We start from the raw sequence: 20,524 nt of genomic DNA on the forward strand, positions 1-20,524 counted from the left end.
TCAGTACTTTACTCACATAATGACTAAGGTCATTGTCTTTGCTGTAAAAAAAATGCTTGCCAAGTAAATTTTTATAATTCATTAATTTAAGAGACATTGCATTTTATATATTCATAGGCCAAGGTTACAAATGGAGCACAAAAATAATATCACTATTGGGCGCTAACATCACTCATGGTAAATCAATTGCACTATTATTTTTGTGCTCATATTACATGTTTAAAATAATATGTTAGCGCATGAATGAGTCTAGGGCCCGCTAACATCTGGATGCCTGAAACATAAAAATTTACTTTTTACTTCCTTTTAATCTATGCACAAACTTCCATGTCGTTCTTCCAATATGGATCTTGCATAATTTGTGTTCTCATAAATCACAATGCATAGATGTTTGTGTGCGTCCCACATACTGCTGCACACATTTACAATCTAATCAATATATATATATATATATATATATATATATATAAAATATATGTGTGTAAAATTATTTTTTTATTTCAGTGCTGGGTGGGTGGGTGGGTGGGTGTGAGGACTTACGTGAAGCTTAGACTGGAAGTAAGTTTGTAATGACCTAGGATATGCATAGGGCTGGGTAGAGGTGGTGTCCCCAGACTCTTCTGATGCAAATTGGAATAACAAAGGAAAAGACTGGGAATCTGGTTTATCTTTCTATATCTCTATTGTACGGTGTCACTGAACAGGTTGGCACTAAATAAACCACAAAAATGTTTTCATACAAAACTTTACTGTGTTCACCTTTACAAAATTGAATTAAATCTTCTATTAAAACATATGTCATGTCATTACAAAATGTGTAGAAAATAAATAGACCATTCATTTATACTTAATGGCACTTTGCTGGGTACTGCTTGGCACAGTCGCTGCACATGCCTCTGATACTCAGTATTTATTCAGTAGGTCCCAGTCTGCAACAGTGAGGGTCACACGCTGACGCTTTGAAGAGGGAGCAGGTGCACTAATTTCAGGCGTTTGGTTGTTTGATGCTCTCTTTAGTGCGCTAAGTGTTATGTTAGATTTAGGGAAGCAGGAATTATCTGGTCTATAAAACTGCAGCAGCTTGTTCTTCGGAGTCTTGAGATCTGGGAAGGTGGAGATTTCCGAGTTCTGCACTGGAGGTCTCATTTCTTTTCCATCTAAGTAAAGAACACAAGATTTTCTCTGTGAAAGTTCTTGGTTTACTTCTTCAGTAACTAAACACAATGGATCCCACTCACATACAGGACAGCTGTAGATAGGTCTCATTTGGGTACTTGTCACAATCACATGATCACGGGCATAGGGTCACAAGTCAACAGTCACACTGACCTTAATGTGTCAATTTATTGCTGTGGTATTGGCCCGAGTAATGTCACACTATAATTGTGACCCTGTTATTGTGGGCATGTTTGTGACACTGTTTGTGTATGGGGGCAGGGGCATGACATGGTCATCAGTACGGAATATCTCTGAGGTTCTACTACTAAATGCTTCTGCAGTGTGATCCCAGATACTCACAGAACTGCTGTGCCGCTCTTCGGAATTTTATACCATCCTTGGGTTTAACCGCTGATGTTACTTTGGATTCCCAGTAGTTCACTAGCTGGAAGATATACAAGTAGTAGACTAACCATATAATTCTCTGATCACAAACTGCTCATACACTTTCCTGTGTGGACACTCCTGCTGCTTTCGCCCTGTTTTAAAGGGACACTGAACCAAATTTTTTTCTTTTGTGATTCAGATAGAGCATGAAATTTTAAACAACTTTCTAATTTACTCCCAAACTTTCTTCATTCTCTTGGTATCTTTACTTGAAATGCAAGAATGTAAGTTTAGATGCCGGCCCATTTTTGTTGAACAACTTGGGTTGTTCTTGCTGATTGGTGGATAAATTCATCCACCAATAAAAAAAGTGCTGTCCAGAGTTCTGAACCAAAAAAAATCCTAGCTGCCTTCTTTTTCAAATAAAGATAGAAAGAGAATGAAGACAAATTGATAATAGGAGTAAATTAGAAAGTTGCTTAAATTTGCATGCTCTATCTGAATCACGAAAGAAAAAAAATTGGGTTCAGTGTCCCTTTAAGGGACATAAAACCAATTTTTTTTCTTTCGTGATTTAGATAGAGCATACAATTATAAACATCTTTCTAATTTACTTCTATTATCAAATTTTCATTGCTTTCTTGTTATCCTTATTTAAAAAGCAGAAATGTGAGCTCAAGAGTGTGCACGTGTCTGCAGCACTCTATAGCAGCAGTTTTGCAACAATGTTATAAATTAGAAATAGCACTAGAAGGCAGCACTGTTTACTGTCATGTAGGGCTTCAAATGAAAACATTTTGGAAAAAATGTATTCTCTATCTAAATCATGAAAGAAAACTTTTGAGTTTAATGTCCCTTTAAAGGGACAGTCTACACCAGAATTTTTATTGTTTTAAAAGATAGATAATCCCTTTATTACCCATTTCCCAGTTTTGCATAACCAACACAGTTATAATAATATACTTTTTACCTCTGTGATTATCTTGTATCTAAGCCTCTGCAAACTGCCCCTTTTTTCAGTTCTTTTGACAGACTTGCAGTCTAGCCAATCAGTGCCTGCTCCCAGATAACTTCTCGTGCACGAGCACAGTGTTATCTATATGAAATACGTGAACTAACACCCTCTAGTGGTGAAAAACTGTTAAAATGCAATCTGAAAGAGGTGAGCTTCAAGGTTTAAGAAATTAGCATATGAACCTCCTAGGTTAAGCTTTCAACTAAGAATACCAAGAGAACAAAGCAAAATTGGTGATAAAAGTAAATTGGAAAATTGTTTAAAATGACATGCTCTATCTGAATCATAAAAGTTTATTTTGGCCTAGACTGTCCCTTTAAGTCCTGATTTTAATACATAAAATCTGACACAACCAAAAACTAAAATTATCATGTCCAACCAAGAAGCCAGGGCCAGACTAGGAATAAAAAGCAATCCTGGAGCTTATCATGGTTTAAATACCACTTTATAGCCTCTCACAAATACAGAGATAAAATAACCAGAGAACTCACAAACTTTGAAAAAAACTCAAAGTATCTTACACCGCAACGGGTAAAACAACTATTTCCAACCGCCTCCGACAAATGTTGGAGATGCGGAGAGAAGAAAGGTGATATGCTTCACATATGGTGGTCATGCAAGATAATACAAATTATTTGGTCTAAAAGTAATTCAACAATTTAACAGAATACTGTCTTGCGACTTAAACCCGAATCCTCAACTACACTTATTTAATACCCCGATAGGAATCAGATGCAAAATTAAACTAGCTTTAGGCCAGATACTATTAAACTCTGCTAAACAATTAATAGCACTGAATTGGAAGAAAAAGGAAGCACCCTCCATGACCTCAAGGGAAAATAGTTAAAAAAAACCCTACTATTAGAAAGATACCACTACTTCAAATCAGGTCGCATAGATTTCTTCTCATGATATCCAATTCTACTGGGATTCGTATTTGAACATGAACACACCTACATAGATGTGAAATAAATTTAAAACGAAATCTCAATGATAAAACAAGTAAATGTTCCTATATGTGTAACTTTCCCATTAAATAATGCCGTACATATTTTGTTTTTCTTTTAATGTTGACATGTTATTGATGTACTGTTATGTTTTTTACTGTTTGAGTAAATTGTACTCTAAGTTATAGAGATATAAAATTATCCTTTTTCACACTGGGACTATACAAAGGCTATATATCAACAAAGGACTATTTGCAAACGCTGGACTCTAAACTACAGAGATGTAATGGACTATATAATTGCCTTGACATGCGAATGTCCCCAGAACACTGTGGAAAAAATATGAGACAAATATTGTAAAACTTTGATCTTTTATTGTAAAGTCAAATAAAAATAAAATATTTAAAAAAAAAAAAAGCAATCCTGGAACAATCCTATTTTCTGTTGTTATATTAGTTTACAATAAAAAATATTTGCCAGAATGTTGTTGTACAACCCAATATCATCAATGACTCATTTTAACATTGTGAAAATGATTATCCATAGTGTTATCTGATGAAGACACTCAAAACAGTGTCATTATGTCTCACGGTTTGTCTTGACTAGACCCTAGAAACCGTTCAAAGAAGGGCTACTGAAATGGTACATGGTCTAGGAAATAAAACTTTAGATGAAATACTTTCCGACCTTACACACAACACATAGAAAGTCTGGCACTCTCTTGCAAGCACAAAGCTAGATTGAAAGCAAAAGGGAAGAGTTAGTTACAGCATTTGGCCTCCCTGGGTCCCTAACCTACAGCCAACACAATGCAGCCTTTAACCAAACACACTGAGATACAAACAAGGGGGACACAGGCCCTTTGTAATTTCAATAGACACATACAAAACAGTCAAGCCGGACTAGCCCCGCCCACAAAAGCATAAATCCCTCAACAAGCCAGGCAATGCCACACCCACAAACTTATTAACCTCACCTTGAATTATAAACTCCACCCATAGTCATCCTGTCACAGCCCTTTATGTCCGATTTCACGTTACAAAAATGTTGGATGATATTGGTGTTACAGTCTGAGGATAAGTTACTCAGGTTATGTACTAGAGCTAAATACAACCCCAGTAGTCCCCAGGTACCTGCTCAGCCCAGCCCTGTGTCCTGCATTCTGCATGAGCAAACTTGGTGAGACCCTGAGACTGAAGTAATCCAGTGCGTGTGCAGATCTTCTGTGCAGTAATTCTGGGATCCTGCAAACATGTAGCACAAATAATGTTGTATTACTGTATATAACATAGTGTGTGTCTCCCTAGAATATTAATGTAAATGTGTTTATTATGCCCATACAATGTCATATCTGGAACATTCTACCCTGCCTGATAACATCTGCCCTGAGATATCCATCAAAAACATCATCTGTCTTTACCAATCACATAAACTCTTTCAGGAACAAGGACATTTAATATGTTGTGTAAATTGCAGCCCTATAAGGCTCTGCAGAATAAAATAAAGTCAAAATATTATATTTGGAGATCACAGTGTAAAATGTTTGTTACAATAGGTGTATAATATATTGGATGCACTGATTAATAATATAAATGCTAAGTGGCTCACACATTACATTATACATATGTACATTATAGGTTATATCGTGTGCGTAAAATACGCACTTTGTGTAACACTCTGCTTTGATGTGAATTATGCTTTTTTATGTGACTGTTACAACTACAAACACTAGAACATGCTTACACGTCTATCGCTCACCTTTATGCCGGTCTCAGAAATATCCAAGAAAAGAAGATGTTTAAACACAAAAAGAAATGATACTCCCAGGTCGGTTACATTCGGGTTACCTGACGGATACAGAAAATAAATAAACATAAATATGGCGCTACATTGCACACGAGTCAGAGAGCAGATTTAACCTAGAGATATTCTTTACCACACAGCACTGTCAGGGTGTATGCACCAGATATCACAGCAGTGTCAGGGTGTATGCACCAGATATCACAGCAGTGTCAGGGTGTATGCACCAGATATCACAGCACTGTCAGGGTGTATGCACCAGATATCTCAGTACTGTCAGGGTGTATGCACCAGATATCACAGCACTGTCAGGGTGTATGCACCAGATATCACAGCACTGTCAGGGTGTATGCACCAGATATCTCAGTACTGTCAGGGTGTATGCACCAGATATCACAGTACTGTCAGGGTGTATGCACCAGATATCACAGCACTGTCAGGGTGTATGCACCAGATATCACAGCAGTGTCAGGGTGTATGCACCAGATATCACAGCAGTGTCAGGGTGTATGCACCAGATATCACAGCAGTGTCAGGGTGTATGCACCAGATATCACAGCACTGTTAGGGTGTATGCACCAGATATCACAGCACTGTCAGGGTGTATGCACCAGATATCACAGTACTGTCAGGGTGTATGCACCAGATATCACAGCACTGTCAGGGTGTATGCACCAGATATCTCAGCACTGTCAGGGTGTATGCACCAGATATCACAGTACTGTCAGGGTGTATGCACCAGATATCACAGCACTGTCAGGGTGTATGCACCAGATATCACAGCACTGTCAGGGTGTATGCACCAGATATCACAGCACTGTCAGGGTGTATGCACCAGATATCACAGTACTGTCAGGGTGTATGCACCAGATGATATCACAGCAGTGTCAGGGTGTATGCACCAGATGATATCACAGCAGTGTCAGGGTGTATGCACCAGATGATATCACAGCAGTGTCAGGGTGTATGCACCAGATATCTCAGTACTGTCAGGGTGTATGCACCAGATATCACAGTACTGTCAGGGTGTATGCACCAGATATCACAGTACTGTCAGGGTGTATGCACCAGATATCTCAGTACTGTCAGGGTGTATGCACCAGATATCTCAGTACTGTCAGGGTGTATGCACCAGATATCTCAGTACTGTCAGGGTGTATGCACCAGATATCTCAGTACTGTCAGGGTGTATGCACCAGATATCACAGCACTGTCAGGGTGTATGCACCAGATATCTCAGTACTGTCAGGGTGTATGCACCAGATATCACAGTACTGTCAGGGTGTATGCACCAGATATCTCAGTACTGTCAGGGTGTATGCACCAGATATCACAGCACTGTCAGGGTGTATGCACCAGATATCACAGCAGTGTCAGGGTGTATGCACCAGATATCACAGCAGTGTCAGGGTGTATGCACCAGATATCACAGCAGTGTCAGGGTGTATGCACCAGATATCACAGCAGTGTCAGGGTGTATGCACCAGATATCTCAGTACTGTCAGGGTGTATGCACCAGATATCACAGTACTGTCAGGGTGTATGCACCAGATATCACAGCAGTGTCAGGGTGTATGCACCAGATATCTCAGCAGTGTCAGGGTGTATGCACCAGATATCTCAGTACTGTCAGGGTGTATGCACCAGATATCACAGTACTGTCAGGGTGTATGCACCAGATGATATCACAGCACTGTCAGGGTGTATGCACCAGATGATATCACAGCACTGTCAGGGTGTATGCACCAGATGATATCACAGCACTGTCAGGGTGTATGCACCAGATATCACAGTACTGTCAGGGTGTATGCACCAGATATCTCAGTACTGTCAGGGTGTATGCACCAGATATCTCAGCACTGTCAGGGTGTATGCACCAGATATCACAGCACTGTCAGGGTGTATGCACCAGATATCACAGCACTGTCAGGGTGTATGCACCAGATAACACAGCAGTGTCAGGGTGTATGCACCAGATATCACAGCACTGTCAGGGTGTATGCACCAGATATCACAGCACTGTCAGGGTGTATGCACCAGATATCACAGCACTGTCAGGGTGTATGCACCAGATATCACAGCACTGTCAGGGTGTATGCACCAGATATCTCAGCACTGTCAGGGTGTATGCACCAGATATCACAGCACTGTCAGGGTGTATGCACCAGATAACACAGCAGTGTCAGGGTGTATGCACCAGATATCACAGCACTGTCAGGGTGTATGCACCAGATATCACAGCACTGTCAGGGTGTATGCACCAGATATCACAGCACTGTCAGGGTGTATGCACCAGATATCACAGCACTGTCAGGGTGTATGCACCAGATAACACAGCAGTGTCAGGGTGTATGCACCAGATATCACAGTACTGTCAGGGTGTATGCACCAGATATCACAGCAGTGTCAGGGTGTATGCACCAGATATCACAGCAGTGTCAGGGTGTATGCACCAGATATCACAGCAGTGTCAGGGTGTATGCACCAGATATCACAGCACTGTCAGGGTGTATGCACCAGATATCACAGCAGTGTCAGGGTGTATGCACCAGATATCACAGCACTGTCAGGGTGTATGCACCAGATATCACAGTACTGTCAGGGTGTATGCACCAGATATCACAGCACTGTCAGGGTGTATGCACCAGATATCACAGCACTGTCAGGGTGTATGCACCAGATATCACAGCACTGTCAGGGTGTATGCACCAGATATCACAGTGTGTAATTCTAGTTATGCAGTGACCATTCGTGTCCAGTGGGAACAAAGTTTGATAATAAATGATAGCATTTATTTGTACTCATTCATTCCCTCTCCCCTTGTTTAGCTATAATAACGTAACCAGTAATCACTCTGTGACTATTAAGCCCGCTCACTGCAGACAGTAATTATCCAGGCTGCACAAACCCTCACATAGGACCCTTACAGGACACATCCAGCAGAGTAAGATGTTCAGGCCCACGGTGTAGGACTCGCATTGGGGCAGTCATCTTCCGGAGCCCAGCATCAGACAAGCAGTTATCCTTTAGGAACAATTCAGTCAAGCTGCAAGTGAAACAACTTGTGTTACTAGGCAGAAATCCATAGAAAAATACATGAATAAACAGAATAATGTAAATAAATATCTGTTATAAAATATGGAGCAGGAAGTAGGCTCAAATATTTTTTTGGCCATTTACACAAACATAGATGTGGCCCTCAGATACGCAGCACAGTTATGGTTAGGGATAGCGAACTTGCTGCTGGAGCCAGTAACAGGTTTAGCTCCAGAGCAGTGGTTGCTTTATTTAACGTATAGGTGGTGAGATAGAGCGCTTAAGGGAAACCTCTGTCGCTCTATAACAAGGGTGTACTAGCCCACCCTGGATGTGTGAGGAAATAATAATAGTGAAGTATAGAGCGCCAAAAGAGGTTGGGTTAAAAAGTGAAATGTAATTACAGCTATTCTCAATCCCTATTGGGGGATATACACGATGTAAATACACGATGATAATAGAAAAACACAATAATAAAAAGTACAATTGTAAAAAATTAGCACAATGTATGAATAGTACGTGATTATCACATAATATAATTAAAAACACATGTTAAAACACCTTATAGGTGGAAAATCCAGCTCAGTCTCGGCTCTGTAAGGTGCACCTTATGAGTATAAGAACCGAAAAGGACTTGGCTAAACACAGTCAGTAATGTTCCGATAGGCAACGTGTTCCAAATGGGGATGATTAAAAATAAGTGTTCAAATATAAATCAGTGAAAAAAAGGGTGTGAGAAAAAATCCAAAAAGACGTCCAAAGTGTGTGAAGACAAAAAACAAAAATGAAAAAAAATCAACAAATCATCAAAATGAGAAATCAAAAACGAATTGTATCAAAGTGGTGACAATCAGTGAAGAAAAAAGTTATTCCAAAGTGTTAAATAGTGGATATAGATCCCTTTTTTGTTTTTTATCTTCACACACTTTGGACATCTTTTTGGAATTTTTCTCACACAATTTTCCCCTTTTTTCACCGATTATATTTGAACACTTATTTTTAATCATCCCCATTTGGAACACGTTGCCTATGAACATTACTGACTGTTTAGCCAAGTCCTTTTCGGTTCTTATACTCATAAGGTGCACCTTACAGAGCCGAGACTGAGCCGGATTTTCCACCTATAAGGTGTTTTAACATGTGTTTTTAATTATATTATGTGATAATCACATACTATTCATACATTGTGCTAATTTTTTACAATTGTACTTTTTATTATTGTGTTTTTCTATTATCATCGTGTATTTACATCGTGTATATCCCCCAATAGGGATTGAGAATAGCTGTAATTAAATTTCACTTTTTAACCCAACCTTTTGGCGCTCTATACTTCACTATTCTTAGTTGCTTTATTTAACACATTGGTGCGATTTTTCTGATAACAGCTCACTAAGTCTATAGATTTTGTGCCTCAGAAGATACCTGGTAAGTGTGGTCAAGTGTCCAAGCAGCTCATGTTCATCCCCCAGTTTACAGCAGGACAAGTCCAGGCAATGCAGGCTCTGGAAAGATTTAATCTCTTCCAGCCGTTCAGAAACAAGCAGATACCTGCAAATAAATACATAAAAACAGTTACATTTCACAATGGCACAAGAGAAGCCACAAGATATTCTAAAGCTCCAATACTGCACAAGATAAGTAAGTAACGTATTTTGACAACTTCAGTTTACAGATGATCTCCAATTACAATGCAGTGACAAAGTCTGTTTGATTCATGCAGACGTTATGTCATTCTATAACAGCGAGTATCTTTATAGGTTCATATTAACCACAGAGAAGTCTTTAGAAAAGGGTGTTACTCTGCTCTACAGATGATGAGCGTGTCCAACCTTAAAGCAACTGTACCTTGCTGTTACCCAGTCCCCACGTGACAGTGGTTTGTGGATTATGCTTCCTTTAGATGCTGGAACCTTCACTAATGGCTAACATGCAGAGGCACAGAAGCCGGTTACCTGCCTTGTAAACATATTCTTGCTTTTTAATGAGGGAAAGCACTAGTTTTAAAATGAAAGGACCAGTAAATATAGAAGATTTGCATGCTAAACAAATGCATGCTAACAACACAATGCAATAGCACTTAGTCTGAACTTCAAATGAGTAGTAGATTTTTTTCTGACAAATTTCAAAGTAATGTCTATTTTTACTCCCATTGCATCATGTGACAGCCATCAGCCAATCACTAAATGCATATACGTATATTTGGTGAATTCTTGCACATGCTCAGTAGGAGCTGGTGATTCAAAAAGTGTAAATATAAAAAGATTGTGCACATTTTGTTAATGGAACTAAATTGGAAAGTTGTTTAAAATTACCTGCTCTGTCTGAATCATGATAATTTAATTTTGACTTGAGTGTCCCTTTAAGCTACACTGTCACCAAACACTAGTTAGCAACCAAATGTCAATAACAACTGCACTGCTTAAGTGCTCAAAGCCCCATCATGTACCTGCCTCTCAGACACAGTGAAGACAGTACCAGGTCATCATAAGCCTCAGTGAACTTGCGCAGGGCCAACAAGCCACAGCTGGGTGAGTAGAATTTGTGCCTGGCTTCTGCTGCAGTAAACAGTTTCTCTGCAATCTGCTCAGGAAATCCCACCAGAGAGTCCACATGTTGAACGTTATCAGCAATGAGATCGAGTGCTAAAGTAAAAAGGGACTTGGCAGAGTAACGCAGACTCCCCTGATCCGTGTAAGTGAAGATGAAGGGTTCCCGTTTATGTCTGCAGGTGTCCTCCTGCTTTACACACAACTTCACTGAGAATCCTCTAGAGAAAAGACCATAAGGCCGAGTCTTTGGCACAACCTTTTGTGATCCCAGGAGGGAAAGTTGTCCTTTTTCACGAACATAGACAGGACCTACATCCTCACTCCTCTCGGACTCTGAGCTCCCAAACATAATCTGAGAGGGAAAGAAAAGACAGTGAGGAAAATCATCTCCACCACATCATGTTTATGCAACACAATTAGCTGGGAATCTAAATCTGCATAACTACAACAGGCTGTACTATTACATTACTTTCCGGTTCACAACTATTTTGCACTTTGCATATTTGTGTGAGAATCCAAAGATTCCTAAATGGCAATATCACAGTGTGTGTGTCACTAGAAAGCTTTGAAGAGTTTTTAAATATGTGCTGAGAGAAAGATAAGACAACCAGCTCTCTTCATCTAATCTGATTTCTATGTAGGGATGTGACTCCCCAGGGAGATCATATATCCTGGCTGAGGTACACTCTAAAAAGAAATAAAATGTTACCAGCTTAAAAGACTTCTGATAATAATAATAATAATAATAAAGAAGTAGATCTGTGACAAAGTTTGTTACCTGCTAACCTTCTGTTCCCTGTGAGTCAATTAAATGTATAAAGCTAAAGAGAGATATAGAGCTCTCTGCTCAGATTAGATTATATAAAATGATCTTCCAGCACTGCAAGATTCCAAACAGGCAAATTTTACTATACTTCCCTAAGGGACATTTCCTGAATTTCTGTATGTGAGAGACAAACCCAGTGAAATAAAGCACTTGATGATGTGAGTTTTGTTACATTTACACTTTGTGATTTCTATTTTATATTACTTTACACTTCAGATTGTGTCCTTTAAGTTTTATGACATTTAAGATTTGCACTTTCTATTTTGTGTTTTAATGCATATATATTTAGGATTGTGATTTTACAAATTCTAATTATGTTCTGACAGCTTCTTTGTAACATTAACAAATTAGGATAATACTTTGTATATTTATGTGTTTCTTTAACAAATGACATTGCACTTTTTTATGTAAAATAAAACGGACAGTTTCAAAAAGTGGGAGGGACATTGGAGTTTCCAGGGCCTGTCTGAATATCTCTTACAATTATTATATGCTCTAAGAATTTTACACCTTCAAGTCTTACTAATTCATCTTGACAGCTGTATGCAGGTGGTCTGCTCAAAATTCACAATATACCCATTTACCTCATACAAAAGATATATATATATATATAGACTTTAATTTCTGTTCTTTTAACCCCTTAAGGACCAGCGACATACCCTGTATGTCGCTGGCCTTTTTTTGGGACTTGATTGTTTTATAGCGCGGTCTTGCCACCAGCGTTGAGACTGCTCTATTCCACAAAGCCTGCTGGAGGGATGGAATTAATAGCGTGTTCTTGCTAGACTTGTGCTATTATGTCCTTAAAAAAACCCTTAACGACCAGTGACATACAGGGTACATTGTGGTCATTAAGGGGTTAACTAACTGCGGTAACACCACCAACACAGTCACCACCTGCCTTGTGTCACTAACTGGAGTACTAACTGGAGTACCAACACCAATACAGTCACCACATGCCTTGTGCCACTGTGCCAGTCTAACTGGGGTATACTAACACCAATAAAGCCCCCCCCCCCCCCCCCCCCCCCCGCTTGTGTCACTATTCAGTTTCCCAACCTACAGGGAACTTGTAAAACCAGCCATGGGGTTTATTTCTCTGCTATTTCTACTGTATGCATGATATTAATATCTTACTTGTCACTGTGCCTTTACAAACATTTATTTTATGATTCAGATAGAACATACAATTATAAACAACTTTCTAATGTACTGCTGTTATGAAACTTACTTAATTCTCTTGGTATCCATTGGTAAAGGAGCAGCAATGCACAGTGCACTACTGGGAGATAGCTGAACACATTGGGTCAGCCAATAACCAATCCGCAGCTAGAATCCAGTAGTGCATTGCTGCTTCTGAGCCTACCTAGGTATGCTTTTCAGCACAGGAGACCAAGAGAACTAAGCAAATGTGATTATAGAAGTAATGTGGAAATTCTTTAAAACTGCTTCTCTATCTTTATCATGAAATAAATGTTTTGGGTCATGTCGCTTTAACGCATTATTATCAGTTATTTGTAGAGCGCTATATGTCCTGTGCGGTTCCGTACACCGGGTCAGAGCTAATAGATACCGGGGAGCTTGCTGTGCTCATACATTCACACCGGGGGGTTAATGGTTACACTATTACGGTTGAACACCCCCGACCTCAGAGACGCTCTCCACGAATTACCTGTTGATATTTGTAGGCGGAACTCTTCTTCTCCGGAACGTTTCTTCTAGTTTAGAGTAGGGGAACTACAAGGGAACGTACAGATTTATTCCATTTCCGGATACGTGACTGGTTGCTAGGTAACAGCTTGACAACATCACCGCTAGTGTGCAGCGGCTGCAAAACATGACTAGAAGCCGGGATCCGTGTGCGAGCTCGTCAGGGGCGCGCGTTACCTTGGCAACCTCCGGTGACTCCAGGCATCCGGCGGACTGCATAGTAGATGGGTGAGGGTTGCTGTCTGCTGGGGTCAATTGTCCCTAATTAGTCGGCGTGGCTCTGTAAGCCATTGTATGCCAGAGAAGACTCGTATGTCACACTATGCCTTGCTCAACAAGGGGTTAAATTAATATACAGAGCTAGGAGTTTCCACTAGTCTCGAACTTGAAAGACATGTAAGGCTTCCAGGCGTCCGAGAGACCTGCACCCTCCCTCTGCTCCCCCTGAGACCTGTACCTGCATCATCCCTCTGGTCACACTGAGACCTGCACCCTCGCTCTGCTCCCCCTGAGACCTGTACCTGCACCCTCCCTCTGGTCACACTGAGACCTGCACCCTCGCTCTGCTCCCCCTGAGACCTGCACCCTCGCTCTGCTCCCCCTGAGACCTGTACCTGCACCCTCCCTCTGCTCCCCCTGAGACCTGCACCCTCCCTCTGCTCCCCCTGAGACCTGCACCCTACCTCTGCTCCCCCTAGAGCCCTGTACCTACACCCTCCCTCTGCTCCCCCTAGAGCCCTGTACCTGCACCCTCTCTCTGCTCCCCCAGAGACCCGTACCTGCACCCTCCCTCTGGTCCCCTCAGAGACCTGTACCTGCACCCTCCCGAGACCTGCACCCTCCCTCTGCTCCCCCTGAGACCTGCACCTTCCCTCTGCTCCCCCTAGAGCCCTGTCACTGCACCATCCCTCTGCTCCCCCTGAGACCTGTACCTGCACCCCCTGAGACCTGTACCTGCACCCTCCCTCTGCTCCCCCTGAGACCTGTACCTGCACCCTCCCTCTGCTCCTTCTAGAGCCCTGTACCTGCACCCTCCCTTTGCTCCCCCCAGAGACCTGTACCTGCACCCTCCCTCTGCTCCCCCTAGAGCCCTGTACCTGCACCCTCCCTTTGCTCCCCCCAGAGACCTATACCTGCACCCTCCCTCTGCTCCCCCTAGAGCCCTGTACCTGCACCCTCCCTCTGCTCCCCCTAGAGCCCTGTACCTGCACCCTCCCTCTGGTCCCCTCAGAGACCTGTACCTGCACCCTCCCTCTGCTCCCCCCAGAGACCTGTACCTGCACCCTCCCTCTGCTCCCCCCCAGAGACCTGCACCCTCCCTCTGCTCCCCCTAGAGCCCTGTACCTGCACCCTCCCTCTGCTCCCCTCAGAGACCTGTACCTGCACCCTCCCTCTGCTCCCCCTGAGACCTGTACCTGCACCCTCCCTCTGCTCCCCCTAGAGCCCTGTACCTGCACCCTCCCTTTGCTCCCCCCAGAGACCTGTACCTGCACCCTCCCTCTGCTCCCCCTAGAGACCTGTACCTGCACCCTCCCTCTGGTCCCCTCAGAGACCTGTACCTGCACCCTCCCTTTGCTCCCCCCAGAGACCTGTACCTGCACCCTCCCTCTGCTCCCCCCAGAGACCTGTACCTGCACCTGCACCCTCCCTCTGCTCCCCCCAGAGACCTGTACCTGCACCTGCACCCTCCCTCTGCTCCCCCTAGAGCCCTGTACCTGCACCCTCCCTCTGCTCCCCTCAGAGACCTGTACCTGCACCCTCCCTCTGCTCCCCCTGAGACTTGTACCTGCACCCTCCCTCTGCTCCCCCTGAAACCTGCACCCTCCCTCTGCTCCCCCTAGAGCCCTGTACCTGCACCCTCCCTCTGCTCCCCCCAGAGACCTGTGCCTGTACCCTCCCTCTGCTCCCCCCCTCTGCTCCCCCTAGAGCCCTGTATCCTCCCTCTGCTCCCCTCAGAGCCCTGTACCTGCACCCTCCCTCTGCTCCCCTCAGAGACCTGTACCTGCACCCTCCCTCTGCTCCCCTCAGAGACCTGTACCTGCACCCTCCCTCTGCTCCCCTCAGAGACCTGTACCTGCACCCTCCCTCTGGTCCCCTCAGAGACCTGTACCTGCACCGTCCTTCTGCTCCCCCCAGAGACCTGTACCTGCAACCCCCTCTGCTCCCCCTGAGACCTGTACCTGCACCCTCCCTCAGCTCCCCCCGAGACCCGTACCTGCACCCTCCCTCTGCTCCCCCGAGACCTGTACCTGCACCCTCCCTCTGCTCCCCCGAGACCTGTACCTGCACTCTCCCTCTGCTCCTCCAGAGACCTGCACCCTGTCTCTGCTCCTCCAGAGACCTGCGCCTGCACCCTGTCTCTGCTCCTCCAGAGACCTGCACCCTGTCTCTGCTCCTCCAGAGACCTGCGCCTGCTCCTCCAGAGACCTACACCTGCTCCTCCAGAGACCTGCGCCTGCACCCTGTCTCTGCTCCTCCAGAGACCTGCGCCTGCACCCTGTCTCTGCTCCTCCAGAGACCTGCGCCTGCTCCTCCAGAGACCTGCGCCTGCTCCTCCAGAGACCTGCGCCTGCTCCTCCAGAGACCTGCGCCTGCTCCTCCAGAGACCTGCCCCTGCACCCTGTCTCTGCTCCTCCAGAGACCTGCGCCTGCACCCTGTCTCAGCTCCTCCAGAGACCTGCGCCTGCACCTTCAGAGACCTGCGTCTGTACCCTGTCTCTGCTCCCCCTGAGACCTGTACCTGCACCCTGCGTCTGCCCCCCCCATCTGCAGTTCCAGTGGTTGTATGTGTGCACACTCTCTCTGATCCTCTTCTCAGCTCCCCCAGAAGTTCTTGTTTGTACCCCCTTCTCTGCTCCATAGAGACTCAATGCCTGTGGTCCCAGTCTCTGTTCCACTTTGGACTTTTTATCTTTATGTCATGACTCATACCCCTTTTTTCCCGGGTCACTGTGGGGCAAATGTGCTTTCTTTATGGTTATCTTATTGTTCAGCATTTGTTTTCACAGGGATCCAGAAACATTTTGGGTCACAACTGGGATGTTCCCCCAGGAATTTATCATTAGCCTGAGCAGCCCACAGAGAATCAACAGTATTACCCTGCAAAGCTTCCTGGGTAAGTGCGACTACGCCATGAATTTTATTGATGGTTTTTATGTGACCTATAATGATATTATATTGTAAACTTCATATTTGTGTATATATGGTATCACCTATTCTAATATATATATATATATAATGTTTTATTATTAAAAGTAAGTAAAGATTCAGTGCTTCTTTCTTTTAGTACAATCCTTAAGAATTGAAAAAAGCATCTCTAAAGAGCCAGTGGATTTTGAGTGTTTTGTGGAAAAGGGTGAGTAGGTTTAATACAATCCTGAGATACCCTGAAATTGTTTATTTTTAGCAGAACTTTATATTTAAAAGGACACAGAAGTCCAAAATTAAAGACCTCAAAAGTCAAATTGAAAGTTTCATGATTTAGATAAAGCTTCCAGTATACTCCTGTTGAGAGAATGTGCACATTCATTTTTATATGTACACTTGCTGAAGCTCCAGCTTCTACTGAGCATGTGCAAAGTATATACATATATGCATTATGTGTTTGGCTGATAGCTGTCACATGATACAGGGGAGGGAAAATTGAATTTACTTCCAGAAGATATTCTACTGCCCATTTCAAATGCAAAGTTAGTGCTTATGGTATATTTGTCAGTTTTTCAATTTTACTGTTTAGATCCTTTAAAATTTCATGATTCAGATACAGAGTGCAATTAAAAAAAATAAAATCCAATTCTATTACTGAGTAGGCTCAGGAGCGTGCACAATTATTTTTTTACGTCTTACAGTACTGTGTCTGTTTTCTTATTCTATAGATCTGGAGCCTGCAGAAGGACATTTGCAGAATGAGGAATTTCCTGTGAGTGATCAGCACCTTTGTGTAACTAACCCCTACTTGTTGCAGTGTTAGACCAGAGGGAATGCCTAACAACTAAGTTCTAACAAAGTGATACAAAATAAACTGTATGAAATTAGATCTTTAGGGTCAGAGCATCACTTTGTGACATTAAAGGAACACTATTCAAAATGTATGAAAAAGCGGCATCTAAACTGATTTTTGTTTTTCTTTTTGCATGACAAAATTAAATGAAAACTAATACAGCTTTATCAGTTGTATATTTCCTACCAATGGTTATTGGCCGATAGGCGCTTCCTACCAATGGTTACTGGCCGATAGACACTTCCTGTTAATGGTTATTGGCTAATGCTGAATGACTGATAGGTACATCCTGTTACTTCTTGTTGAGCATTAGTAGGAGCTACCTCAGTATTCTCCCCAGGACCTAATTATGGGCACACCACCTGGCTACAATTTAATCCAATATGAGGCTAAAATTAGCTAATACAGTATAAATGTTTTCAATGTTTGTTGCACAAATGATCATTAAAACAATTTATGTTAAATAATGCACTTTATTTATGATTTGGATAGCTTAAAGGAGGTATTGAAACAGTGCTCCTTTAGTGTAAAAACCCCCCAACAACTTATGTTAAATCAAAGTAAACACAAAAAACAAAACAGCAAACAACTTTCTCGTTTTATTGCAAAATGAGCACTTATGGAGATGACGTGTATACCAATTTTTCTATAACTGCATGTAATAGACACTACTATAAAGAAGAATATGCACAGATACTGATATAAACTTCCAGTATATAACCTTTTAAAAATGTACTTAGAAGCTCCCAGTTTAGCACTGTTGATGAGGTTAGGCTAGGACACCCAGTGAAAGAGGTTGGGAAAGCGAAAAAAAATCAGACACTCCCCCCTCCCCTGCATATGAAAAGACCCATTACACAACCAGGAGTCTTTAGACATCAGTATACATCTAAAACTGTGGGTCTTGGTTAGGAGTCTGAAAATCAGCACAATTTTATTTTAAAATAAGCAAAATTATACATTTTTCCAAAAACAGCCTCAGATGTTTACAAAAACACACCCAGATGGGCTATATAAATTGATTATCTACAAAATATTTATGCAAAAAATTTTTTAGTGTACAATGTCCTTTTAAGTTGCATTTTGCCTCTTCTGATCATGGGCAAGAAACTGACTTTCTGTTTAGCTGGTATTTCCAGAATAGTAGACCAGCTCACATTGCTCTAGAAGATTTATGACATCACGTTAGATAAGCTGTGCTATAGAGACCCCAGTCCCCTTGTGGGGCTGTCACAGGAAGTCATTGCCCTTGCACAAATGAAGTTAAAAAAGGATAAATAATATATATTGCAATGATTTCTATTTTGTATAACACAATGCTTAGTGCTTTATATTTCAACAATGAAACAGATGGTTTTATATCCCTTTTAAGTAATATTTACACAAAATGTTATAATATTGCAAAGTATTTCACTGTCCCCTCCTGGCTACTTCATAATGTGAGAAAATGTTCTGTGAACACTGTATTATAAATCAAGGAGCATTAGTAGGAAATGCTGATACTGGTATATTAGATTAAAGGGACACTGAACCCAAATTTTTTCTTTCGTGATTCAGATAGAGCATGCAATTTTAAGCAAATTTCTAATTTACTCCTATTATCAATTTTTCTTCGTTCTCTTGGTATCTTTATTTGAGAACGAAGGCATCTAAGCTTTTTTTTATTCAGAACTCTGGACAGCATTTTTTTTATTGGTGGATGAATTTATCCACCAATCAGCAAGGACAACCCAGGTTGTTCACCAAAAATGGGCAGCATCTGAACTTACATTCTTGCATTTCAAATAAAAATTCCAAGAGAATGAAGAAAATGTGATAATAGGAGTAAATTAGAAAGTTGCTTAAAATTTCATGCTCTATCTGATTCACAAAAGAAAAAAAAAATTGGGTCCAGTGTCCCTTTAAGTTTAAATTAACAACTTTATTTAGTTAGGCAATAATAGTACAGACACGTTTAAATGCTGCACATTAATGTGGATGAGAAAACATTTTTTAGCACAATTGATAGTAAATGTTCCAATCTCTCCTTCTTATCTGCATGCTGATTTCCTGGATCTGCATTACTAAATCTTATATTTGTACTTGGTGCGATCACTGAAATGTCACTAAGGCAGGCGAAGCAAATGTTCATGAGCTACAACAGATTAGAGGATCAACACTTTATTTGACCATGATTTATATTCAGAAAATTCACTGCTTTATGTCTCTGCTGCAGCTCTGTCCAGACTGTACCCGACTTGTGCCCAGAAGCAAGATGTTCTATATTTATTAAATTTCTGTGTCCTGGCTCACACTGTATTTGTCCTCTGGTATAGCCTCATTCCTTACTAGTGTTCATAAGAAGATAATCTGTGTTACAAGTCTAAGGGAACTTCACCCCAATATAAAATATCCCTTAAAATATCCTTGGTAGTTAAATGAATAAAACTGTAATAATTGACACATGGTTGTGCTATGATTCCATAACAGACTCTTGTTCTCATTTTTTCCAGCTCAATGGGATGCAGGTTGCCCATTTGCGCTTTGTGATCCTGTCTGGATATGATCATTTTGTGGCTGTGCGCAGTGTGTCCGCAGAGGCAGGAGTGTAACCATCTGAGTATTCGTATGGCTTTTTTATGTCCCATACTGAAGTGTTCAGTGTCTGCACCATTGTTAGCAGACTGCTGTAAAAGTGCAAGATGAGGTTCCACTGTGTTTGTGTATATTACCTGTATTTATAGACTTTCTAATAAAAACCAAAATCATATCATAAATATGTTGTATTGCAATAAACATTTGTTTTTTTGTGAAGAATCAGAAAAAATAAATTAAAGATGACCCTTCTGTATAAATCACTAATAAAATCTTGCCTGGTGTATAGGTTAGAAATATCTTACATGACCTAAAAAGGACAACAAGATGGTGCAGTATAAAATGGACACAAAAGGGATGTACATACAGTTTAGTCAGGGAGAGTGCGTTTGGGGGGGCTCAGGGGCATATGTCAGGGAGAGATGTGTGTTTTTTTTGGGGGGGGGGGGTTCAGGGAGAGATGTGTGTTTTGGGGGGGGGGGTCAGGGAGGGATGTGTTTTATTGGGGGGCAGGGGCATAGG

The 20,524-nt window shown here is 41.9% G+C and overlaps 2 protein-coding genes across 2 annotated transcripts; one reads left to right on the forward strand and one right to left on the reverse strand.

The window, feature by feature from the left end:
• Nucleotides 1–731: 731 nt before the first annotated feature.
• On the reverse strand, nt 732–13,412 carry LRRC42 (leucine rich repeat containing 42). The gene is made up of 8 exons (XM_053693440.1): nt 13,391–13,412; nt 10,790–11,244; nt 9,766–9,891; nt 8,235–8,353; nt 5,266–5,354; nt 4,641–4,751; nt 1,519–1,603; nt 732–1,157 (listed from the first exon to the last, which is right to left on the reverse strand). The coding sequence occupies exons 2-8, from the start codon at nt 11,239–11,241 to the stop codon at nt 904–906; spliced, it is 1,236 nt and encodes a 411-aa protein (XP_053549415.1). The 5' UTR covers nt 11,242–11,244; nt 13,391–13,412; the 3' UTR covers nt 732–903.
• A 105-nt stretch (nt 13,413–13,517) lies between these two features.
• On the forward strand, nt 13,518–20,184 carry IFT25 (intraflagellar transport 25). The gene is made up of 5 exons (XM_053693992.1): nt 13,518–13,656; nt 16,437–16,543; nt 16,715–16,783; nt 17,304–17,347; nt 19,921–20,184. Exons 1-5 carry the CDS (start codon nt 13,556–13,558, stop codon nt 20,017–20,019), a joined length of 420 nt encoding a protein of 139 aa, XP_053549967.1. The 5' UTR covers nt 13,518–13,555; the 3' UTR covers nt 20,020–20,184.
• The last annotated feature ends 340 nt before the right edge of the window (nt 20,185–20,524 follow it).

The sequence above is a fragment of the Bombina bombina genome, chromosome 10 (assembly GCF_027579735.1).
Source record: "Bombina bombina isolate aBomBom1 chromosome 10, aBomBom1.pri, whole genome shotgun sequence".
NCBI classification, from domain to species: Eukaryota; Metazoa; Chordata; class Amphibia; order Anura; family Bombinatoridae; genus Bombina; species Bombina bombina.

Bases quoted from the DNA above. Each gene is read 5' to 3' on its own strand.
- IFT25 (XM_053693992.1), top strand. From the start codon at position 13,556: ATGACTAGAAGCCGGGATCCGTGTGCGAGCTCGTCAGGGGCGCGCGTT. The intron at 16,544-16,714 runs GTAAGTGCGACT...TCTTTCTTTTAG, and splicing joins TACCCTGCAAAGCTTCCTGG to TACAATCCTTAAGAATTGAA. The intron at 17,348-19,920 runs GTGAGTGATCAG...CATTTTTTCCAG, and splicing joins TGCAGAATGAGGAATTTCCT to CTCAATGGGATGCAGGTTGC.
- LRRC42 (XM_053693440.1), bottom strand. From the start codon at position 11,241: ATGTTTGGGAGCTCAGAGTCCGAGAGGAGTGAGGATGTAGGTCCTGTC. The intron at 9,892-10,789 runs GTACATGATGGG...ATTTATTTGCAG, and splicing joins TCACTGTGTCTGAGAGGCAG to GTATCTGCTTGTTTCTGAAC. The intron at 1,158-1,518 runs GTGAGTATCTGG...TTCTTTACTTAG, and splicing joins AAGAGCGGCACAGCAGTTCT to ATGGAAAAGAAATGAGACCT.